The 25122-nt window shown below is 28.4% G+C and overlaps 9 protein-coding genes across 10 annotated transcripts; 5 read left to right on the top strand and 4 right to left on the bottom strand.

Annotated features, from left to right (window-relative positions):
* Positions 1-501: 501 nt before the first annotated feature.
* On the top strand, positions 502-1242 carry mRpS17 (mitochondrial ribosomal protein S17). Its single transcript, XM_035078247.1, has 3 exons — positions 502-695; positions 766-959; positions 1033-1242. The coding sequence occupies exons 1-3, from the start codon at positions 558-560 to the stop codon at positions 1199-1201; spliced, it is 501 nt and encodes a 166-aa protein (XP_034934138.1). The 5' UTR covers positions 502-557; the 3' UTR covers positions 1202-1242.
* Positions 1243-1248: 6 nt separating this feature from the next.
* Positions 1249-4723, bottom strand: Fcp1 (RNA polymerase II subunit A C-terminal domain phosphatase Fcp1). The gene is made up of 7 exons (XM_035078241.1): positions 4195-4723; positions 3718-4009; positions 3392-3636; positions 2517-3321; positions 2286-2453; positions 1895-2162; positions 1249-1806 (listed from the first exon to the last, which is right to left on the bottom strand). The coding sequence occupies exons 1-7, from the start codon at positions 4416-4418 to the stop codon at positions 1493-1495; spliced, it is 2316 nt and encodes a 771-aa protein (XP_034934132.1). The 5' UTR covers positions 4419-4723; the 3' UTR covers positions 1249-1492.
* A 155-nt stretch (positions 4724-4878) lies between these two features.
* LOC118063948 (centromere protein L-like) lies at positions 4879-6550 on the top strand. Its single transcript, XM_035078244.1, has 5 exons — positions 4879-5289; positions 5366-5577; positions 5659-6038; positions 6120-6294; positions 6359-6550. The coding sequence occupies exons 1-5, from the start codon at positions 5136-5138 to the stop codon at positions 6476-6478; spliced, it is 1041 nt and encodes a 346-aa protein (XP_034934135.1). The 5' UTR covers positions 4879-5135; the 3' UTR covers positions 6479-6550.
* On the bottom strand, positions 6277-7983 carry Snup (snurportin-1). The gene is made up of 5 exons (XM_035078245.1): positions 7730-7983; positions 7409-7649; positions 7129-7317; positions 6701-7066; positions 6277-6630 (listed from the first exon to the last, which is right to left on the bottom strand). The coding sequence occupies exons 1-5, from the start codon at positions 7900-7902 to the stop codon at positions 6595-6597; spliced, it is 1005 nt and encodes a 334-aa protein (XP_034934136.1). The 5' UTR covers positions 7903-7983; the 3' UTR covers positions 6277-6594.
* A 58-nt stretch (positions 7984-8041) lies between these two features.
* LOC118063951 (low molecular weight phosphotyrosine protein phosphatase 1-like) lies at positions 8042-9109 on the top strand. 2 transcript variants are annotated; one of them, XM_035078248.1, is made up of 4 exons: positions 8042-8290; positions 8380-8589; positions 8678-8839; positions 8934-9109. In XM_035078248.1, the coding sequence occupies exons 1-4, from the start codon at positions 8264-8266 to the stop codon at positions 9015-9017; spliced, it is 483 nt and encodes a 160-aa protein (XP_034934139.1). In that variant the 5' UTR covers positions 8042-8263; the 3' UTR covers positions 9018-9109. The 2 variants fall into 2 exon arrangements, with proteins under 2 accessions (XP_034934139.1, XP_034934140.1); XM_035078249.1 differs by having other exon boundaries at positions 8110-8300; positions 8399-8589.
* DhpD (guanine deaminase) lies at positions 9106-11398 on the bottom strand. Its single transcript, XM_035078243.1, has 9 exons — positions 11144-11398; positions 10878-11020; positions 10569-10811; positions 10279-10497; positions 10091-10198; positions 9868-9975; positions 9634-9799; positions 9407-9556; positions 9106-9353 (listed from the first exon to the last, which is right to left on the bottom strand). The coding sequence occupies exons 2-9, from the start codon at positions 10974-10976 to the stop codon at positions 9154-9156; spliced, it is 1293 nt and encodes a 430-aa protein (XP_034934134.1). The 5' UTR covers positions 10977-11020; positions 11144-11398; the 3' UTR covers positions 9106-9153.
* On the top strand, positions 10978-16263 carry LOC118063943 (dynein-1-beta heavy chain, flagellar inner arm I1 complex). Its single transcript, XM_035078240.1, has 17 exons — positions 10978-11247; positions 11359-11698; positions 11778-11854; positions 11927-12266; positions 12451-12786; positions 12866-13148; positions 13236-13401; positions 13466-13605; positions 13685-14206; positions 14280-14492; positions 14578-14845; positions 14923-15068; positions 15148-15238; positions 15321-15491; positions 15557-15749; positions 15852-15999; positions 16067-16263. Exons 2-17 carry the CDS (start codon positions 11572-11574, stop codon positions 16242-16244), a joined length of 3399 nt encoding a protein of 1132 aa, XP_034934131.1. The 5' UTR covers positions 10978-11247; positions 11359-11571; the 3' UTR covers positions 16245-16263.
* Positions 16264-16519: 256 nt separating this feature from the next.
* LOC118063945 (post-GPI attachment to proteins factor 6-like) lies at positions 16520-19676 on the bottom strand. The gene is made up of 8 exons (XM_035078242.1): positions 19629-19676; positions 19379-19550; positions 19075-19288; positions 18867-18994; positions 18521-18804; positions 17881-18421; positions 17532-17689; positions 16520-17453 (listed from the first exon to the last, which is right to left on the bottom strand). The coding sequence occupies exons 1-8, from the start codon at positions 19666-19668 to the stop codon at positions 16678-16680; spliced, it is 2313 nt and encodes a 770-aa protein (XP_034934133.1). The 5' UTR covers positions 19669-19676; the 3' UTR covers positions 16520-16677.
* A 1002-nt stretch (positions 19677-20678) lies between these two features.
* On the top strand, positions 20679-23669 carry LOC118063842 (cysteine-rich hydrophobic domain-containing protein 2). The gene is made up of 4 exons (XM_035078023.1): positions 20679-21432; positions 21995-22205; positions 22957-23073; positions 23146-23669. Exons 1-4 carry the CDS (start codon positions 21311-21313, stop codon positions 23194-23196), a joined length of 501 nt encoding a protein of 166 aa, XP_034933914.1. The 5' UTR covers positions 20679-21310; the 3' UTR covers positions 23197-23669.
* The last annotated feature ends 1453 nt before the right edge of the window (positions 23670-25122 follow it).

Genomic DNA, 25122 nt, shown 5'->3' with positions numbered 1-25122 from the left:
AAAATAATTGGATTAAAAGGAAATATAATCTTACCTTTAGTAGAGAAAAACAGGAATGTAGATGAACACTTTTATGAGTTATAAAACTTTTATTCACACGATACCACAACTAAAAAACTCATTTAAATACTAATTAACGGAAAATTAAAACTTTTAAGTATAAATTTAAATACTAAACAAACACTAATTACTTTATTAAACCTTTCGGAGTTTAAAATTTACAACCGGCATCGATACTTTTGTAAACAATAAAACTATCATAAAACATTATTGATTTGAGAAGGAAAAATTAATTTGAGCTATGAGAATGATTGAGTTAAATAGTTAACGATTCCATTATCATATTATTAAATCTATATAAATTATATCCGGTCTAATAGATGTAATATGTTATTTTTCATTTCATACACGTGAGAACTACTTGTTTCTCGCCGATCACGTGATACATGTTGCGCATTGCCGGCGTCTATCAAGCCGCGCAGCTTCTTCAATTTTGCCAACTGAAAAATGAAACACTGCAGTGAACCTCCACCACGATCGTGTCAGATTTTGAGAAAATGGCTATGGCTACACAAGCTGCCTCACAGGGGAAACAAGTTTTAAGACATTTTCTCGGTTTATGTTACCTCAGTAAGAAAGAAAATGCAATCAGAGTTAGAATAGCACAATTAAAACTGGATACTTTTCTCAAAATGGTATGACATTAAATATAAATATACATTATCTAATTTTTATAACCTATAAATGAATCATTTTTAATTTTAGTATTTCAAAGAGTTTGAATTTGTTTATGCTCATGACCCCGAAAAAAAATGCAAACCAGGAGATACTGTTTTAATTCAGCAATTACCAGAAAAGATGACACGTTTAATTACTCATAGAGTAGTCGATATAATCTATCCTTTGGGAGATACAATTGACCCTATATCCGGCAAACCAGTCTATCTAAACAAATACAGGTATTTACTTGATATTTGAGAAAATTTAACTTTGTTTATTTTGATTTTATTACAATGTTAATTTTTCGTATAGGGATGAAGTTGAGAAGGTGAAAGAACTCCTTGGAAAGCATGACAAATCTTTCAATTATTTTGAAGCACCTCCACGAGGAAGATTAGAAGGAATTCGTGATTTTACAGATAAAGAAACTTACGTGAAATATTATGATGATCCTAATGATCCACAACCATATGGATATTAGTTTATATTAGACTTTTGAATAAAAATATTAAATAGTAATTACAACTGTTAAAAAAGTTTATTAACGCTCGAAATGGTTCAGTTGTTATTTAATAATACAATGGATTCAGTCTTGCATTGATCAAATTTGAAATTCATCAATGCAACCTTATAATAATTAGTGTTTACACTATTTTTTAAAGATAATAGGTAATAACTGTCATATTAGAAAATCTACGAGAAATATATCAAACTCAGCTATAAAAAACACGTGCATTTTAAAATAGTACAAATTTCAATAACTCTTTTATCATTAATCTGATAAAAATTCTCTTTCTAAAGCTGCGCCCATGGCATTCCATTCACGATCATCGTCTTCTTCAACAGGATCATCTATTTCTACTGAATCTTGTGACGCGTATTCACCAAGATCTAGATCATCTGGAAGTGATTCCCCTCTCCTGAATCGTGTAACTGGATCCTCATCATCATCATCATCAGCATCATCCTCATCGTAATATTCATCATCAATACATTTAGGTACTTTTTTCTCTCCTTCTGATGAATTATTATCATCGTCATCATCTTGAACTTTCCGTCTTTTCTCGGTAGGTCCAGAAAGATTATCTATTAAATTTTTTGAAAAATTACTTGGATTAATATAAAAACTGATCAAATAAACTTGTATAGTAAAAGAAATAACTGAATATATTACCATTAGAATCTGAAGAATCATCACTGTTATTCTCAATGAACGAGCCTAACTCTTCTTCATTAACTAGATTTTCAGGATCACCATCGCCATCCATTTCAGCATCACTCATGTCTTCATCAACTTCCTTATCCATAATGGCTATTTCTTCGGGAGAAAATGACATGAGTGGATTTATACTACTGGCAAAATCGTTAGATATTTCATCTTCTTTTATTTCTATTCTATCTGGACTACTACAATGGGGAGGTGGAATTCTGGATCCTCTTGCCTATAGTCAAATACGTTAAAAATTATTCAACAAAAGAAACTCTTATGGTTAATTCATGAGTTAGAGTGCCTTTATTAAGTTATGATGCAAAGTTGAAAACAAAAAGTTCTGAATTACAAATACCTTTGATGTTAGAGGGAATAAGCGCTCATCAACATGTTCCCAACGTTCTGCACATGACCAAAGCCAATCTGGATTTACAATTTTGATATTTGGATTCTTTTTTGCAGTATTTGCTTTTGCAGTTCCTGGCTTAATGGCAACTAAATGTGTAGTTTTTTCTGTTATTTCCTAAAATATTCATTATGATTTTAGTCACATGATTTCTCGTATCATTTGCATACCATTAATTACCTGTGTGACTTCAGCTCCAAAAGCTTTAGCAACTTTATATGCGCGACTTTGCTCCAATTTCTGATGTGTAGGTATAAGCCCACTAAATGTAAGATATAATCCTTTGAGAACGCGAGCTCTTACCAGAGGAATAATGACTTTTAAAGGTTTACGTTCTTGATTATCAAAGCATTTGTAAAATTCAGTATGAATTCTTCGTAAAATATCTTCCAAATACAATAAATAATCATCATTATCTTTATCTTCAACAACTTCTTCTTTTTTCTGAGCATCATCATTACTATCAGATAATGGTACATCTTTAACATTATCTTTATTATCTTCTGATTTATTTTCTTCCTCTATCGATGGAGTTTTTTCAGTCTTTAATGATTCGCTCGTTGTGACGGTGTTCTCAATGTTATTTTCAGTTACATTTTCATCTATAGGAACAGATGATTCTATAATTGGTACCGTCTGACTGTAATTAACTTGAACGTTTTTTTCACTATCATTTTCATTATCATTATCATTATTTGCTTTAATATCTTCCTGTTTTGTGCTGTCAGTAGTAGTAATTCCATATTCATTGCTACTTGTTTCTTCTTCAACGATAGTTATTTGTTTTACTGGATCAATTGTTGTTGAAGTTTCCGTTTCCGATATTTCCGGATCACGTTTTTCAAGACCAGGAGGTGCATGAATATCACCAGTATGCCGGAAAAAATGATAAGGTTTTACTTGTACTAAATTTCCGCATCCTTGCCAAACGTCTTCTCGATCATCGATGATGCATACCAGATCATCTCCACAAGGAAATAAAGCTCTATTGAGAAATTATTAATTTATGTATAAATAAAAAATATTCAAAGAGAGGTGGTAGTTCAACTACTCACTTCAAGTTAGCAGTTTTAGATGCTGGGTTGAAACACTCGTCTCTGGAAAGAATACGATGAGAGAACAATTTTCCTTCTTTATCTAACAAAGCAGCTACTGTATGCGCGTAATTTCTAGCTCCAAATGTACAAATATGTAGTTCGTATAATTTACTCATTTCTTCAAGAAAACGTCTAGTACCCGGCCGCAATCTTGTATGATACCACGGTGAATTTGGACCATAAAGTTGATAATGGAACACATCCTAAAAAATAATTTTAATATATATGCAAAATTGTTCGTTATTGTTAAATGAAACATTCAATTATATAGTTTATTAATAAACCTTCATAATTGCTGGAACATTATCATTTGTTGTATGAACAATAGTTTGATCAAGATCAACAAGAAGAGCCAACTTTTTATCTTTTAATAATCTTTGTTCATCTTCTTTGCCAATTTTTTCAGCTAATTCAGGACATACTTTAAGTTCAGGTATACTGTGTATCATAGGAACGCTTGCTTTTGTGATAATACTAGTATTTCCATCTTCTTGACGTAAATCAGCACCGCATTCTGCACACAAGTCTTTCATTACTGTTGGATGTTTACAGCCTGTCATATGAAGTACCACTTGCCTGTAAAACTAATTAGTTATATTGATTCTGAACTATTTAAATCATTTATGTTAATTACAGTTACGTCAGTTATAATGCATTCCTTTGTTGTCAGTTTGCGTAAACTTAATGGTAATAAAAGAAACGTTTGACAATCGTTTGGATTTAAAAAGATTCACATAAAAATTTAAAAATTTGATGATTACCCAGGTTGAAGAATTTCTCCTTCTTTAATTAATATTTCTGTTATTTTTCCAAACTGAGTAGCGCGAAATTTTTTTTCCGCCTTCTCTTCCTCATTATTAGCATTTACAGGATGATATAAAAATAATACTCGTCCCGCGGATATCATAGTTCCGACAGCAACACGCCACTTTTTTAATTTTCCAGGTTTTTCATTACTTGAAAATGTCACTTGAATACTAGCCATTGTTAAAAAATTATCTTTATTCAAAATATCCAATTGATTCCTTTAGCTTGATAACCTTAAATCGACAAAATATATTTTCGCTATGTTTTTGCGCGGGAGACAATATAAACAGACACTACACACACATTTACGCCATTAATTCAATAGCCACAAACATTAGTAGTAAACAGTTATCCAATGGTTCGATCGTCAACACACACTTGTTTACATCTGCCTACACTTGGTTGTCGCTTAAATATTTTCTGTTGTTTTGTATTATTTATTTACTTTCATGAATAAAATGTTTTTTTCTTCTCAATATGTATACATATAATACACGAATAGAGTAAAATGAGCAACCGGTCAGCTGATTTAAAATGAAACCGACTAATCGTCATTTGGAAATAAGAATATCAGGCTTAAATATTTGCCCGCCATTTCAATACTGTCGTTTATTGAAAACAGCAATAATGTTTACAGTTTTATTTCAAAAGTGGTGTTTTTCAAAGTTTCTTCTTATTTTATGTAATTAGTTATAATTAAATATCAATCTAATCAAGTTAAATGTCTTTTTCAACTTTTTTAAATTAAATTTCATTTAAATATTAATATAATTTACAAGATTTGTCTTCAAAAGCAGTTTAATACTGATTCAAATAAAATGTATTCATGATAATTAATCACTCCCTCATAAAATAATAGAATATTAGATATTAATAACTAAACGCTTATTTCAAAATGAGTGTAGAGCAACGTTTAGAAACTCCAACAACAATGATTTCAAATAAAACACCAACAACTGTAAAAATTAGACAGCATTTTAGCTTCAAACCTCTACCTGTTATTGAAGATGCTAGTGATAATGATGAGCCCCCAAAAGATCCTCTTCAAGGTTAGTAGAGATATTTTTCAATTGATTTTTCGTCATAGTATACCAATTAATCTTAATATGGTTTAATACTTTGCAGAACTTTTAAAACAAACATGGGATATACATGGAGTCTCACCACTATTTCAATTCAATTATCAAAGTGAACGACATCTCAAACTCTATGGAAAAAAATTAAGAGAAGAGATAGCATCGTTATTACCTAAAGATGACATGAAATATTCTGTAAAGTTTGAAGTTGATGCAAACATAGATCCAAGACCAAATGCGACAGATCCACCAGCGATAAAAGTTATTATTACAATATTTATTTAATCAAACAGTATTCAATTTTAGTAAAACCTGTTAAACATAATTAAATTATTATTTTAGATCCAAGTGTTCGCAGAGAATATCGAAAAAGAAACACAAAAATGTTTATATACTGGTATTTTAGTATCTTGGGGATCATCACTAGTGGAACTAGATAATGAAAATACTGTAAAATTACCACTATTGTTATGTCGAGGAAATAAAACTGCGATTAGAGCAGTTCATATGACATTAGCAAGAATGTTTGATTGTGTAATAATTCAACTACTAGCCACAGAAGAGGATTTAAGGTGGCTTGCTCCAATTATATTAAATTTTAATGATAACGAAAAAGATACGAAAGGACTTATGAAATTTGAATATAAAATACCCGGCCTAGCTTCATCTGATGATATTAGTTTTTCTTGGGAAATTTCTGTACTTATTAAATTATGGACGGCGTATGTATTCGACAATGAAATTTATTTTAAGAATTCAATGGCTATTGTCACTATACAATTCTAATTAAATTTTATTTTTAGAATATGTGAGAATGATATGAATGATAGTTTTAATGGAAATGACTTCACCTTACCGCACGTTGATCGTTTTTATCAAATTTTGCACAAGCAGATTTTACAGGACGCAGGTCTACAAATAGGATTTAGTAAATTATGTAAAATTAGTCTTCCTTATATAACGATTGCCGAAAATAGGGTAAGTTATTTATTATTGAACATTTGTTATTTATCTGAATATTAATACAATGATATTATTTCAGATGAAGGCTTCAACATCACAAGTTCTAAATAAAGTACTCTTATTTTTTAACGAAAAAGCAACTGAACTATTACATTTATTGAATTGTGATGTATCTAGAAATAGTAATATTTCCAATTAATATTTTAAAAAAAATTTAGTAATATAAAATAATAAATTATTAAAATTTCTAATATATATATATACATACAAAATATGGTTCAAAAAATTAAATTAATTCATAAATACACAAAGATGTTATTCATCTTTAACTTCTGACTCCGTTATTTCCATCTGAAATAAATCAATAAGTTAATAATTGAGTACACTTATATTATTAAGTTATAATTGATAATTTACTTACGGAGTTTGACATTGTCTTTTTGTTTTTTTTTCGTGCTAAAATATGATGTCTATAATCAACATATCCATCTGGTTTATCATCTAGTGTTGAAGGCAATGAAAGCCCTAATACTTCGGATAACATGAAAGGTTTCAACCAAGTGACTAGTGGAGTTGTTCCATGCATGTATATACCTTCTCTATGATAAAATAATAAACCATCCAATGGTGGAGTTGATGGTAAATCTAACAAAAAATCAGTCAAATTTTCATCACAACGAATGTTTGGTAAAGATAGGAATGGATAATTATTTTTATTTTGATCACGCATCTTTAGTTCCGTTATCTCTTTCAATTTAGAATCCAACCAAAATCGTCGAAATTCTGCCTAAAATTATTGATTATTATTATAAATAATTTAAATTATAATTTATAAAAACCAAATCTTACATCACAGTTCAGCAATGGTTGTGTAGACCATGTTAATACGTCTAAAACATAGTAGGTTTGATGCTTTGCTACCCATATACAATCCAAAATAGTACAGTTCCTATTATGTTCATTGGAGTTACCTCCTGGAAGTGCTGAATTAAACTCTGCTAGTCTTTCTCCTCGTCTATTAAATGCTTTTGTGCTTCCCTATTAAAATAATATACAATAATGTCATTAATTCGATAATTCTTACAGTTACAATAATTCTTCATATCATAAAATAATTTTTGTTTCGTACCTTACAAGCGACAATTAAATTTCGTTTACCCTGAGGACAAGCAACCATAGACCACTTTTCTAAAAAATCTTCAGGTACATCAAGCATCCACTCAGACATCATTAATTTATTAGCGTAGTGCCTATATCTTCTGGAATACTGCCTTTTTACGTCAATCTCCATCGATTCATCGCTTTCATCGGGTGATAAAAGTGCTTCGTCCAATAATTTTCTAGCAGCATTAACAAAAGCATCTCTGCTTCTATAGTAATCAAGAAAAATTTTTTCAATATACCATGAATTAAACATTACATTTATATTGATGTACTGGATAATACTCACTCTTTTTGATGCTGTAGTAATTTTTGTCTACGAATTTCTTGGGGAGAATCATCATAATCGGCCTCTAGTTTGTAGTTATTTTTTTTAATCGGCTTTTTGTAAAATATTGATCGTACGTTTGTTTCTTGACATTTGTCATTTCTTTCTGAAATTCTTCCAATTTGTGTAGTCATTGTTAAACAAGTGAAAAAATTCGAAAATATTTAATTTGAAACAATTAGTGAAAAAAACATCTACTTTAATGAAATATTGAAAAATAATAACCTCTAAAATATATCGAACATCTCAGCAACAGCCATACTTTAAATCAAAGGGCGGAGAGGGGGATTTTTTTGGCTCCAATTTAGAGTACCAACGCTCAATATTCAAGATAATCATTTTACCTACATCTCGTATCCTCACGATTTTCGTGATCGAAATAAGATGGAAAATGATCAATCGAATCAACTCAACTTATTTTTTAAATCTATTGTATAATTAATTTTAGTTCGATCTAGAACGTGACTTTGTCAAAAATTATAAATACAAAGGAGAATGTCTGATAAAAAGAAGGTTTTGATGGTATGTTTAGGTAAAATCATGAACTAATATCAACAATAATTAGTCAAAATCTTTTACAAACAATATTTTTCTGGCAAATTTAACCTAAGTATATTTGGTTTATTGCAGGAAATATTTGTCGTTCTCCAATCGCAGAAGCAGTTTTTGCAGATTACATTGATAAACATGACTTGAAAGATAAATGGGAAGTTGACAGTGCAGCTCTTATTGGATATCACACAGGAAAATCACCTGATGTTCGAGCGATGAATACTCTTAAGACTAAGGGTATCACAAACTATGTTCATCATGCAAGACCGGTACTTCTGTGGTCATATTGTATTGTGTTATTGAAAATTTAAATAGTATCAAAAATCTGACGTTTGAACTATAATTTTAATTGTATAGATAACGAAAGCAGACTTTGATAAATTTGACTGGATCTTTGGAATGGACGATGAGAACATCGATGAACTAAATAGAAAAAAACCAGCTGGAAGCAAAGCTAAAATAGAACTTCTTGGATCATATGATGATCAGGGAGAAACGATCATCAGAGATCCATACTATGTAATAATTTAGCTAACAATTATATAAAATACAAAAATTTTCTTAGTAATTGTGAAAATCATTCTTTTTAACTGACTGAATTCGGTTGTTTTAGGATTCAGATGACGCCGGTTTTATCAAAGCTTGGGAACAATGTACCAGGAGTGTTGAATCATTTTTAAAAAAAAATGTTCATTGAAACATTCCTCATGTTTTGGAGAAAAAGAATGTAAAATCATTCCTTAATAAGAAAAAATTATTCAAGAATATTAAAAATTTTCGACGAATTAATTAAGGTGACATTTATTTATAAAAATAATTTTCTTTATACATTTTTATTTAACTCGATGACCCGAAACATAAACTTGAACGATATTTCGATCATCACCAGAGTAAATCAAACGTTGCAATTTTTCTTCAAGTGTGTGATCTGTTAAATTATCTAATGGTCCGTTGTGAGAACATAAATCAATTACAAGTGCATCGAATTGTTTTCCGATGGTTAAACTTCCGACTTGGTCGTCTATCGATAAACCTAAAATCAAGCATCAATGACTAAGTGAACTAACAAAATTGCCAATAACTTACATTTAGCACCACCAAGAGTAGCCAAATAAAATGCATGAATATAATCAATTGATTTGTAAGAATTCGATTTAATCATTTCCAAATGAGCTGATACTTCTAGAGCTGCTCTCATAGCATCTAGAATGCATATACTTTGACCACCTGAAACATCTAAAGAATAAAATAATAATTTAATTATTAATTTTCGATAATCAATTACCAATTAAAATTATTAGAATAATACACACCAGTGCCAAGCCCCACTGTTATTCCATGTGATTTTAATCTCTGAATGTCACAGAGACCACTTTTGAGACAAGTATTCGATGATGGGCAATGAACCACAGATGATCTATGGAATTTTAAAATTTCCAATTCACTATCTTCTAAATGCACCCCATGAGCCAACAAAGTCTAACGCCATATTAATAAAATAATTAATTATTCAACGGATTAATCATAAATAAATAATGTATTCTCACCTTATTCGTTAACAGCCCAGCTTCATTATAGACGTCTGAGTATGTCGCACAATTAGGATACACTGCTTTAACAGTTTTTATCTCTAAAGAATTTTCTGAGATGTGGGTCTATAATGTATCGATTTAAAGATAAGAATTAAAATAGCTTGCTTTATTTTATTCTGATTAAATGCATGAAAAACATAAGCTGTCTTTATAGATTGAATAATTTTATTAAACATACCTGAATGGGAATATCAAATTCTTGAGCTATTTTTCCAAGTTCCTTCATTAATTCCATGGAACAACTCAATGCAAATCGTGGAGTAATGATTGGTTTTATTAATGGACTCTAATTAAAAATAATCAGATTATACAAGAAATAAATGCAGTCAGTTTTTATATTCAAATATTTTGAATAATATCACTTACTCCAATATTTAGAATTTCCTGAATAAAATTTTTTGTATTTTCTAAAGATGTTTTGGTCGTTTCAAAATAATTATCACTACGAGCACAATCCATATTTACTTTGCCAATAAAAGCTCGTTGATGATAATGTGCTGCTTTTTGAGCTAAAATCATAGATGATTCTCCATAAAGAGAAGCAAAATAACATGCTGTTGTTGTTCCAACTGCTAACGTTCGTTTCTATTTCAAAAGTAAACAATTGTTATTGATTATCTAAAATAAAATAACCACTTTAGAAAATAAATACTTACTACAACAGCATCAAATACTTTTTCAGAAAACTTTTTGTCCTTATATTTTTTTTCTAACGGAAAAGTATAGGTTTCTAGCCAGTCAAGAAGACCTCTATCATATCCTATTCCAAGATTAGGTAGTTGAACTGCATGAATATGACAATCTATAAAACCTGGTATGAAAAACTGTCCCTCTTTTAGATGAGTAACGATCTCTGCTGAGATGTGGGATGGATTTGGATCATTATAAATTTTAATTATCTGTAATAATGAAAGTTAGATAGATAATCTCAGTTAAATTTTAAAAAAGTTATAATTTGAACTCACTTTTCCATTCTCAACAAGTATTCCTGCATTTTTATTAATTAATAGTTTTCCATCATCGTTCGTTTGAATTATTGGACCTATGAATAATTGACGTTTCATCTTAGTTGGCTGATTCTGTCAATATTACGCAGATGATTAATTTCCTGAAGAATAAGAGCACGACTAAGTGATTTTTACCAAGGAAAAAAATTTATTGACTATTTTTTTCGTGATAGAAAAAATGATGTAATGCTATCAGATAAGGAAAATGTCATAAGCTTATTCACTTTGTTCATTGAAACACGTGTGTTCACTACTGTACATATGCATCAATTTTAAAGAAAAGTTTTTGTATGATATCAACTTTATCAACGATATTGTCAAGCTCAAGGTATCATCTGTATAATCTAATGTCATTTATGATAACTAACATTAGTAACAATGTCATCTTATCATTGATTTTTAAAATTTTTTAATCATTTCTATAAAAAAATATGAACAGCTAAGGAAATATGAAAAGGTCTGTAGGTCAATGTTTTGTAATAATATCTGTGAATATGGCGACTGAAGCGCGGCAATTCGATAGAAAAACTGCATATTTGAAACCCCACATCTGCGACGACGCTGCGTTACCATGGAATAAATGCTAAATAATTAGTCTTGATACCAAGAACGAAAGTAAAGCTTTCAACAGAAAATTTGAAAGATATTAAAAATGAATGGCAAACAAAATGAATCTAATAATCCAAGAAAAACGAAAAAATCACAGGAAAAAACTCCTGCACCTTCCTATCGAGATTATTTAGACATGGATACCGATGAAGAAGAGTTTGGACGTCAAGGTCAGTATTTTTATTATTCTTTTGAACATGGGAATGAAGTAAATGATGAGCCTTACTTACAAATGTATTTTTATTACAGAAACTCCAGAGCCTGATGAAGAGCTTTCAATAGAACCAGAGAAACCAGTATTTTCTGAAAAAGAATTAGCAACTCTTGTTAGTAATTACTAATGAATTTGCTGTATAAAAGTGTAGTTTTTAATAAACATTCAACTTTATTTTTATTAGGTTCAATATGTGAAGAACCTATCCAACTTTTTTGGTGTACATGACAATTTTTCTGATAATTCTATTGATACAATACGAGAATTTTTTTGTTATCCTGTTCACACAGTCCTGACGATTGTTCAAGAAAATGGTGAATCAAAGGCACTATTGGATTTTCCACAACACATTCATTCTGGATTGACTTACTTTATGAGAATGCCTTGGCAAATTTACACTCCAGATAATTTTATGCAAACTGTTGTCTACGGAAGTTTAAATAACAATATAGAAAAGTCACTGCTAAAGTTCTTTGAAAATATTTATGCTCCAGAAGCTTTTTATAGTAACAAATGGCCAAAAGGTAATACAGTAAATAAGAAATGATTAACAAAAAAACTGTGTTATTAGTTTTTAATAGATTTTTAATAGATTTCTATTTTTAGAAACTTCTTTTAATAGTTATTTCATAATTTGTTTAAATAATATTTCCAAATCAAATGAAATTTAATTCGTAATAAAAAAAAATTGGAATTAAATATTTTCAGTTACCAGAAATGAGATATTTTCAAACTTGAATGAGTTTCTGAGAAATTTAACTAACGCTACATATGATCCAATGGGGCTTGCAATACTTTACATACCTCGAGAAGGAATCCAATGTCTTCAAGAACAAACTTGTGATAACAAACCACTGACTAATAAAACTGAACGTTCTCAATCGTTCAGTGATGGGAACAATGTCAATAGTTTTATAGAAAGATTGGAGAGAGTGGCTTCTTATTGGATAAAGCAAATAAGAGAAGTTTTGAAAGGAAGTAATTTACCAGCAAGACCTATTTACAGAACGATTGGTGAAGAAATTAATTTTTGGAACTTTAGATGTAAATTATTTCTTCGCTTAAATACATACATTATATTCACCAATTATTCAGAAAAGTAATAACTAATTTTCACTTACAGTTGAAAGTCTTAGTTGCCTCCGCTATCAGCTTTCGAATAAATATATTCTTGCAATCATTGAACATTTATTAAAATTCAAGTCTGCCAGAGTTGAACAATTTCATTCTCTAGTCAAAGAAATCGATAAATTATTAACAGAAATAGCTTCAGATATAACTTATTTAAATGTTTTCAATGGCTTTGATAATGATTTTCAAATTCCTGATGGAATTGATGAGTATACCAAAAATATGGTACATTTGATTCGTTTTATTGGAAAAGAATCCAAGTTCTATGGAAGCACGTAAGAATAAGATATTTTGAAAATAAAAAAACGGATGAGATTGATTGGAAATAACTGTTTATTCAATAAATATACATATTTTATTAGAGAGAAGATGGAAGCGCTTTGTCAAGCGTTGAGTACCGAGGTAATAGTTCAATGTAAGAAGTATATCGATTTAAATATAGTACTGGAAGGAAATCCTAAAGATGGTAAAACCATGCTTGAGAATAGCATTAATTGCTGCATTAAATATCAAGAAGTTTTTCTAGAAGTAAGATTTCACAGTGATTTTTTTCTTTGTTTAAGATTTAATGTAATAATTGAATGAGTTTCAGCTGAAAGAAGTTGATAAATATTTGAGTTTCGACACAATATCAACAATTGATGAGAAAAAAATTTTTTGTCATGTTCAAACATTTATGCAAAGATGTTCAGATTTAATCGAAATAACAGAATCAAGAATTATATTTGACGAGTATTAAATATTTTATTCAAGTAATTTTTATTTTATTAAATAAAGTATCTGAGAATAATTGATCCATTCATTTTTATAGAAGTGATGAAAAAATGCTCATAGGTGGAGCAAAGGCATTAGAATATGAAAAACAATATAAAAAAATAGAAAAATTATTTATTGAAGCACTGAATGAAGTGAAAAATGTGCAAGATTGCATTTTAGATGTGACAATGTTTGTATGGCTCAAAAAAATGTTGGAGTTCCGAGGAAAAATTTTTGATATTGATAATATGATAGAGAACTTAATTAACATGATATTTAATGATGTAACAAATGTAGATGAAGGTGTAGAAACGCTTTTTTCTCTAAAAAGGTTTATCCTAAGGCCGCACTTAGGGGAACTTCTTAATAGGCATTGGGAAATAATTTGGAAAATTTTTGAACAAGAAATAGATTGTATGATCACGAATTTGGAAGATGAAGATGACACTTTCCATCCATCAATGACCCCTTATGCAGGAGCTGCAACTTTATTACGTTTAAAAAATAATTATTTAGACAGGCAATATAATGTTTTAATCAATGCATCTGATTGGTTTGGAGATTATGTAGGGCAACAGTAAGTAAAAAATATTAATGAGTTTTTTTTTAATAATGAGTTGTTAATGAATATTCATTATATCTTTTTATAGAACTATTATTGATAAATATAAGTTCGTGCAGAATATTCTATTAGAAAAAGAGAATAAACTCTTCACAAGATGGGAAGTGACACTTTGTGATGATGATGAGCTAAGAGCAGCTCTTAACCAGCCTATAATTAAATATTGTAATATTCCTAATGAAAAATGTATCATCGTCAATCTGAATAAGAGCTACTTAGATGATATGAGAGCAATAAATGAGTAAGTAGAAAGTTAATTATTCAATAAAAGAGAAGGTACTAAAAATAAATGGTCTTATGAAAGTCTATTTATTCAATATGCTAAGATGGAAAGGCTTGGATTACGAAGTAAAAAAGATATCAACGAAATTATTAGAAAAATGGAGTCTATTAATTCAACGATATAATCAAATTGATTATTTATGCAAATTACACAATAAAATCATTTCAGAATGGACTGAAGAAGAATCTTCATTGTTAGAAATTTTATTGGATGATGTTAAGGTTGTAATGACGGCTGGGTTGCCAAGAATTACGTGGCTAAGTGAATTTATTGATAAATATCACAATGAATGTTATAAAAATATTTGTAATGTAAACATTTTTACAGTAATATTTTTTTAAATTATGTTGAAGTATGAGAAATAAAGTTTTGTTTGTTGTTTATACAGTTAAGAGATATAACTTTAAGTTTTCAACAAATGAACGATAAAATAAATATGCGTCTTCAAAATGTGGAGAAGTTTTTGTTAGTTCAAGGCACGAGCGATATAAGTTATAATCTGAGTGAATTCGAAATATATCTTCAAAGCTCTAGGTATCTATTCAAGTATCTCTCATTAAATTTATTGGAGTAAAAAAATAATATAGTAATTCAATTCTGGAATCTACCATAGAAATGAAAATCTTCTAAAGATAGAAGAAATATCTAAGGAAATAGTTGAATTTATTAATGATTTTAAAAATAAAATTCAATATAATGAACAGGTACATATTTAATTTCGATTAACTAAATTCAGTAGAGATAGTAAAAAATATTTGCTATCATAAATGCTTTATGTGTTTATAGACTCTACCGTCTTGGGAAACATACAAAAAAAAAATTGTTAGTGAATTTGAACTAAGTCTAAAAAAAAATATTCGAAAATCATTGGAATCAGCTCTGAAATTTTTTCATGGAGATGGACTCACACATCCTGAACCATTATTATTTATAAATACTAATTACATTGTTAATGATGTATGAAATTTAGAGTAAGTGAGTATAAATCATTTTCAGTATGAAAATATATTCTTTATCTTCAGATCATTTTCGACCCAAGTATAGAGGAAGTTAAAAGGATTTTTGAACAGATGATATTCTTGAATACAAAAGAGATTGTTAATAATGAAATATTAAATGAATTTTTTAAATTAAATAAAAATTATTCCAAAGAAGAAGAAAATTTTATCGAGTTAGATGGAAAGATTCAGGAACTAAAGAACGAAATTTATGACGGTATGACATTCTTTTTCATAACTTTTATTAAATACATTTATTTATAGATATAGTTAATCTTTCAATTAATAAAATACATGTATTTTTGAAACTATATATAAGAGGTAGAAATGGCAATGAAAACGCTTGATCAATTTATCAAATCAACCAACATATTAAACGATATATCAAACATCAAAAGTACATTAGAACAGTTAAAACAAGATGTTGGTGATCATAAAAGGAATACTTTAGAGAGTGAAATTGTTCGGTAAAACATTTTAAGTTAAAAAAAATTATTTCTAATGATTAATCGTTAACTCACATAAAATTTCTAGATGCGAGGAATTATCTAAATCAATATTTTTTATAACAGATAATATTAACATCCATTTCTTATCAATAAATACAACAGGCATGAAGACTCCTCTGCTGGAACAATGTGATTTATTGAAAGATATGCTTTTTGTCGAATTAAGTAGAATAATTGCAGCAGAGCTCGCTTTGCAACGATAAAGATCACAATTATATCATTTAAGTAATTAAGAATCATAATTACTTATTTATCGTATCTATTAAAATAAATTATTTTATGAAGGTCCATCTACTGTGCAGTAGTTAAGGTATCGATTATATCGATCGAATAAAACATTTAAATATTTGCTTAATATGCATCGCATTTCTTATGTACGTAAGTTATATAATACTTTCAGTTTATTAGGACCCTCTGAATTGTCTTGTTGTTATAATTATTTGTCATGTTTCAATTGAATACATATATGTATGTATATAAAATAGTTTATGAACACAAAATTATTAGCAAAAATTAAAAAAATCATAAAAAAAGAATAATTATCTTATCATTGTTTGGCACGTTAATAGTCATAAATATATTATTAATATTGTTGTCATAATAAGTGAATTCATTATAATCATAGTTATGCACCAGTCAATGCATTTCACTCAATAATGACTCGGAATTATCAGTGACTATTGTAAAAACAGGAATATCAGAATTATCTTTCAAATTTACTAATTCACTTTCAGAACTATTATGAGATTTAATGGCAATTTTATGTTCTGATACTGGAGTAGTTGAAGGCAATAAAAATATTAAAGATAACGCAATAAGCATATGCCATAGACTATGAGTATATTGGTAATTAGCCTCTGTCTCAACAGAGGTATATAAAATTAACCCTAAACTGGCCAATAATAAACCTACTAACAATTTTAAATAAATTTTTGGTTTTGTTCGCTTCTTTGTCTTGTAGAAACGATAAGTAAACGTTCCTAATGGAATCAATACTCCAATTGCTAGAGGCACTAAAATGCTTGGCAAACCCGTTTTATTAGATTCCACCCCGAATGCGATTATAAGTACACCAATCATGTGACATACCGGAATAAGATGTAAAGGTAATCGAGCCATTGCAACAAGAGTCACCCAGAATGCTAAGATACTTGAAAAAAAATCACAGTATTGCAACACTTCGTATCTTGTGATGCAGTAAGTCATGAATTTTTGATCACAGGCATGGTATAATGATGAGAATAACATTGTAGAAAAATATACTAATCCTTCTGTGAAAAGTTTACGTTTTACTGCTACATAAATGGCTGGTAGGAAGAAGGCATTGCTGAATATTAGCATCAAAAATGATAGCAAAAGAGAAGAACGTAAGTTTACGTTAGTTGCATCAGTACATCCCCATCCGCGATATCCTGAAAGCCGAAAAAAATGATTGAATAAATGATAAAAGCATGATCCATTAAAATATTTTTATAAAAAAAAAAAGTTACCTCCAAAACAACTACACGTTGTATAATGCAATAAACCACGATGGATTTCTTCACAAATTCCGTAATCTCCACATGCATGTGCTCCAGAAAAAACACACTGACGGGTACGAATGTTTAACGAAACCAAAATCTCATTTGCGTCACAACGAACTTTTTTTCTATAAAAAAAAATATAAAATATTAACAAAAGATTTCAAATCCAGTTGAAAAAATTCAATTGATCCATGAGTTTATTTAAATCTATTGTGTGAATAAATGAAAGCTTTTAATCCTCGATTTCTTGTTTTAATTTGTGCTTTCAATGTTTTTTTATTGTACATACAGTATAAAAAATTAACTAAACACTTACTCATGGAGGAAGCATTTTGTTTGTAAAGCAATGTGCCATGTATCAGGTTGAGGATAGGGAATAATTAGATGCTCATTATTTTTGTTGAAAGATAAGTTCATCATCATCGAGCGATCGTGGCATATGATTTCACCATTAACTCTATCAGGGACACGGGAACGTCGAACACAAATATCAACAAAGACTTGTTGATTGGTTGACATTTTATCCACCTCAAGATGAACTCCAATATCTAGAGATCCTCCGACATCCACCAATGGTAAAATATTGAATTGTGCAATGACAGGATGAATATCAGTCAACATTAACCACGGTGTTAACCATTCCTTTCCTTGAAATAAATAAACTCCAGAAAAAGTTTGAATCTGTTTAACTCTAATTAATTGAAATCTTCGTGGGCATGGATCTTGTTCTATATAATCTTCACTTTCAGAATCATTCAGTCTTTTAAAACTTGACAATGTATGAACTGTCAAACTCGTAGTAGTATTGGAAATCCATTGCCGTATATATGAATTTTCAGTTATCTTAACAGGACATTCTAAAATAAAATGAAATAAAAATATCCAATTAATTTTCAAAAATAGAAATGCATATAATTTCAATGATTATTAAATATTTTTAATACATTTTAACTCACCTGAAATAGATACTTTAACGTTGAAGTTAATAATACTGTCAGATACAACGAGTAAGTAATAATAGCTATCTTCATAAGGTGTATTTTCAGTAAATGTATAAGAATTATTTACAGTTAAGTTTCTCATTAAATCAGAATGACTATGATTAAAAATTGGCAACGTACGTCCTTGTAACATTAATGCTTTAATACAAGTTTTTAGTCTTTTTTTTGAATTGGAAATAGTAAAATTGCATCCCCATACTTTCACACGAAAATTCCAAGTACCGGATGGAATAAAAATTCTGAAAAAATCGAAAATTTTATTTAATATAAAATCTCTTAGTGGATAAAGATATAATATTACTTGTAATAAGTTGATGGTTGACTTATTCTCAGTGTTGTTTCATGACCAGTAGGAATACTTTGAATCCCATTTGCTTGTAACCATATACCAACAGACCCTATACTATATCGACATTTATGTCCAATTCCCTGAAATTGTAATATGAGAATAAGTCATATAGTCAAACATAAAATGAGTAATTCATATAACAATGTTAATCCATACGTACATCTTGTTGTACTTTTTCATCCCAATGACTCATATAAGCTCCAACGAACCAATCACCGGGTTCTGGACTGTTTACTGGTACAATTGCAGTAGCTTCAGAGTTGAAGGTAGTCATGGTAGTTACTACAATAGAATTATTTCTCCCCGAATACATATTGAGTGGAAATGATGCATTATTGAGAGAAATGATTGGATAGCTGCCTGATTGTAAGTGACTAAGAATAAATAATTAAAAAAAAAAAAAAAAATTAAGAGATTATAGTTATCTGCTGAACTTTATCAGCCAACTTCCTTTTGATGCTTACATATATACTTTTCTTGAAATACAATCTTTTCCATCCATAAAAGCAGCAAATTGCCATGTAGCTCGATAAACTTCCTTAGGAACAGTATAATGAAAAGTAGCAACATCACTGTAGCTCTTAAAAGCATGAAGTGCACCTTCTTGACTGGCTTGTGGCACTAAACTTGAAGCACCTAAAATTATAATAAGGATGAAATGAATGAAAATACTCAATAATAAAAATGATAATTTTGGAGTAATAATGAACCTACCAGTAATTAATAATAGAAATCCAATAAAATAAATGAACATTGGGTCACTTGATACATTGTAATATTTTATGAGTAGCATGACACTTTTTTAATTAGTTAACAGTAATTCAATTTATATATTTATGTATATACATATATCTATATATTTTTTTAAACTTTTAATTGTCAACTTTATAATTAAGTTATCTAAAATATAGATTGGTCCTGTAGAAGTCAGGCATTAAAATATATTTTATTTTGTCATAGTACCATTGATTATCACATAAATCATGAAAATATTACTCAAGTAGCACAACATTAACACATATCACATACAATTTTTGTTTTCTCAATATTATCTGGTGTTGAATTATTTTTTTTCATATATTCATTCAACTTTAATCCAATAAACTTTCTCATATGTAAAATATTAGATAATTTTACTAAAATTGAGTGATATTAACTATATTCTACATGGCCACTAAGATTGTGTGTATATAAGTAAAAAATATAAGAACTAAACCACAGAGGACTGTCCCTGAACACTATGTGATGTTATTATTGTGCATGTCAATCCTTCTCCTTCATCCTCACTACTACATACTCCAAACTCATCATGAACGCATACATATATAGTGCAGCTACAGAGATGAAAGATGCATTCGTTCCTTTCTTTGGAGCAGATCAAAAAGTATGGCGCCAATAGCAATCGACATTCATTTAAATTATTTGTTTACCGTTATATGGCATTGATTTATATATAATCAATTGAAATTTATGCGCAGGAAATGTAAATTGTTTTTTATATCCTTTTTATTGATTTATAATAACATTATATTGTATGGATGCAAATAATATGTTAAATATCGCGCGCAGATTCGCAGTTATGACGCTTCTGCACCAGAAGAATCAGCTTACAGCGCCATCTTGAAAAGAATGTCATGTTGGTAAATGTACCATTAATCGGTTATTAATGACCAAAAAAAATTATTACTTTCGATTATACCTACTGCAGTTTCAACATTTTTTTTATATTGATTTCATTGGCAGCACTTGTTCTAATATGTTAATTTTTATTTTTAGAACTTCATAAATGTGTATGACAAAAGTGCTCATTACAAAGTCATTACCAATTGTGTCTAACCTATCAGATCTATCGAAAATAATTTATTTGGTTTTAGTGAAATATAATTTGTTGGGAAGATTAAATTTAAATTACAGACAAAAGATAATAAATAATTAATTTGATTTCTTTGTGTAACCAAATACATAGAAACTGGCAACACTGCCAGTTAGAGTGTATATTAGTGTGAGTATTCAGTGTGTCTTTGCATACTGGTAGAGTTCCTTCGACTGGCTCAGAATGTTCATGTTCATCCGCAGTTATCCGCAGTGTGTGTTTTACATTTTGTTGTATGTGCAAATGTTGTGAAGGTTCAGGGAGACCCATAACGAAGTTCATAATTTTCACTTAGTGAATAAAATGCAGTGTCCAGAATAAGGCATATGAAAATTATAAAATATAAATATTTAACAAAACATAGTAAACAAAATATAAATCTAACAATACAGTTATTAAAATGTATATTAATTAAAGATAAATAATTAAAATTAACTTGTAAACATTCACATTTTACCTTTAAAAAATCGATTATCAGAGAAAGTGCATTAATAAAACATAACGATTGAATTAGTAAGTTATAATGGCAGATTTCGATGCTATATACGAGGAAGAAGAAGAAGAAAATGAACAAAACTTAGAGGATCACTACGTAACCATTGTTCCTGATCCTATTGTAATTCGTGGAGCTGGTAACATGACAGTGTAAGTTTTTATTGCAATAAAAATTTTTATTGTTGTCCAATTGTCTGCAATTATTGAGTTGATGTAAAAAACTTCAGATGAAGTTAATTTATAATGGGTAATGTTATGAAGTTTAATTTCCACGAGGACTTGATTGAAGTATTTACTTCAATGTTTATAATTATAGCATTTGTTGAAATTGATTAATTAAAAGAATGTTCTTTATTGAATTTACTCCAATAAATATTAAATTAATGTATAAACTTTTTATCAACTCAATATGAGGTCTATAACCCTAGAGATTGAAGCTAAACGTCACAATGAATTGTTGGGTGCTAAAAAAGTCTTTGTTCCGTGACTTTTTTTTATTTATTAGTGACCTCGACTTTACCTCAAGTATTAAGGACGTATCAATTTGATATTTACATTCGTTTTTATGAACAAATTTTTTATCACCATAGTAATAACTCATTTCTTTGTTAGTCATTTATAATTTTTGTGTATTTTACTCAGAAAAAAAAAATTCTTCAACTGGTTGTAATTCACATTTATGATAATTAAGATAATTTTTCTTTATGTTTAGATTTGGTTTAAGTAATCGTTTTGAAGCAGAATTCCCAAATGGACTAGTCTCAAGGGTTGCCCCAGAAGAATTTAAAGCTACTGTTATGCGTGTTAACAGTGTACTCAAAAAAACCTTGCCTGTTAATGTTAAATGGCTCTTCTGTGGTTGTGTTTGTTGCTGTTGCACTTTAGGTTGTTCATTGTGGCCAGTTATTTGTCTCAGTAAAAGAGTAAGTAAAGTATTCAATATTCTACCTCACATCTCCTTTTTTTTATTTTTATCAAAAATAAAGTTGGATTTTTAACTAAAAACTATGTTCACAGCTAAAAAACTTTTAATGAAAAAATGTTTGATATAAAAAGAAAAAAGTTTTCTTTTTATAGAAACTATTTTTTAACGATTAAAAAACTTTTTCATTCATGAAGAATGTAAATATTAGAATAATGGTTGAAATATTGTAATTTTTATTTAAACGAAACATACACTTAAAGAAGAATCAGCTTTATAAAGTTTAGAGCTGATTAATTTCAAGTAGACCAATCCGATAAGTTTCAAGATAAATTCAGTTTGTGATATGAATAAAATTTTTATCATCTTCAAAATTACGGAATAAATAGATGTAATAATTTTCACAATAATTATTGGTTACTCTGTTTTCTTATCTTTTATTGATTTACATTCAATGCGAGTACAAAGAAAATTTTTTATTATCAATAAACATACATTAAGTGTTCATGTAGATAACCATTTTATTGTTTTCTTTTTAATGAATAATTTTTGTATAAATTAAAGTTTTATTGCACAGGATGTATTTTTTATTTGAATGATGCATAAAAACTACTATATTAAGGATAATTAAAAATAATAAATTTTACTGTTAAGTTTATTTATTATAAACTTTTTTTTAAAGCATATCTGATCAGAATACAAATTCAACTTAATTTTACGTAATTCAATAAAACTTATGAATTATTTATTAGACTCAGCATTCGTTAAATAAACTATTGGAGTGGGAAAATAGTCGATTGTATCATAAGCTGGGGTTGCATTGGAGGCTTACCAAACAAAGATGTGATAGTTCATCAATGATGGAATACGTAAGTACACAACCTTTTTTGACACTTCATGTTAAGAATGAATAATAAATGAACCTCTGTTTTATGATTTAGGTATTATTAATTGAATTTATCCCTAAAATACCAATTTACAAGCCAGATTAAAGAAAATCTTAAGAGAATGGCAACAAAATAGATAAGTCAACAAAACAGTAAGAAAGGAAGAAGAGATTGCTTATATGTTTTATGTTAATGCTTTTATCGATAATTAATAATTATTTTAAAATTGAATTACATAAAAATATTTTTGTATATACAAAGGTAAAGTAGTGGTGCTTCAGTGCCAATTGGATAAAAAGTTATTAATATACACAAGGAGAAATTAAGAAAATGAATGTTGAAAACACTAACTGTTAATGGAAAATGTGGAAAAATTTAATAATTTATTCCATCAAAGACTCTTGTATTTTTATTGAACAAGAGTAAACTTTTATACGTGCGATATTTGTAAAAAGAAATTGATATAGACTCAATATCATTTATACTAGACTTTATCCATTGGGCCATTATTGTTTATATCATATTTTAAAAAAAAATTCATAATTAATACCAGCGGAATGTAAATATTTAATGAATTAATTATCGTAGAGTGATTAGTTTTTTACCTAAAAATTTTTAATCTATTAAAATTAGTTAAAAGATTTTATTCGAATGAAATTGGTTGATTATCATAATTACATATATCATGTTTAATTAAAAAAATATTAGCTTATGTAAACGATTTTTTTGTTCATAAACTTCTTGATTATGAAAGTATAGTAGTTTTCAATTGATTAAAGAGTTAATTATATGAATGTTAATGATCATTTAAGTAAATATTAAATAGTAATATTTAATTCTAAATCTTTATGTGCCTTAAAAAATATTTTTTAAATAATTTTATTATTAGATTGACGTATACTTTAAGTAATAAGTAAAAGTTTTTAGGTAAAAAATGTAATCATTTAATCATCATTGTCATATAATCGTATCGTTAGGGTAGATTGCATTCAACAAACATATTTTAACGATCGTAAAACGATTTTTTTTAACCTTCGGGAGGTTTTAACCTTTCAAGTCCGTCCAATAAGCTGAGCTAAACACTTTTATTTAAAATTTACTTTATTCATGCTTTAATTGATTTATTCATTAAACGCTATTATCAAAATATTTTTTTTTATCTTCACTAGATACTCAATTTGAATCTCTCGGGCTTGAATGGTTAATGAAATTTGTAAATGTATGAAATGCCCAAAAAAACACTCAATAACATCATATTTTCTATTTGTTATCCACAAATGTGGGCTAGAACTGTACTGGTGATATGAATTTTCAATTTAACCGGCTGTGGCCAAAAAATATCTGCCGATATGTTATTTATGCAGAGTGCAAGTTATTTACTTACTATAATTTTTGTTAAATAGCAATTTTATGAGTATATTAAATGTTAATAAAAACAAAGTGTTTTCACAATTGTGAATGCGGACGGACAAGTTCCATCACATTAATTACTTTATTTTATTTTTATGAAAAGGATTAAAAACAATAATAACGAATTAGTAGGTATTTTTTTTTTTATTTGCAATAAAGTGTCATGAGAATAAAGACTAGAATTAAAATTTAATCCACTGTCATTCGAACAGCGAAAAGTTTAAGTTTTCTTTCATAAATTTAATATTCTTGAAAATTAAATTGCGATTAATATCAAATGTCCGCAGAACCATAAAATGGTTTATATTTTTTAATATAATAAAACACTGAACAATTGTTTGAAATTGAAGTATTTCAATTTCATTGTATTTATATAATAAGTAAATGAAATGATCGCATAGATAATGCTTTTAGTTATTTAAGAGATTATATTAATTATTAAAAATAAGTAAGAAAAGTTTAAATAGTCATTTTTATTATTTGTTTCACTCATAAGACTATCAGATGCATGTTTAAGCTCACAGTAGTAAGAGGTAAATTTTTCGTTGAAGTTTCAATATTCTTGAAATAGCATTTATAAATTAAAATTCATTAATCACATAAAATATTAGTTGAATTAAA

Source organism: Chelonus insularis, unplaced genomic scaffold (genome assembly GCF_013357705.1).
Source record: "Chelonus insularis isolate UGA/USDA-ARS -01 unplaced genomic scaffold, ASM1335770v1 contig_150_pilon, whole genome shotgun sequence".
Taxonomy (NCBI): domain Eukaryota; kingdom Metazoa; phylum Arthropoda; class Insecta; order Hymenoptera; family Braconidae; genus Chelonus; species Chelonus insularis.
This window is presented reverse-complemented; position numbering and strand designations above follow the sequence as displayed.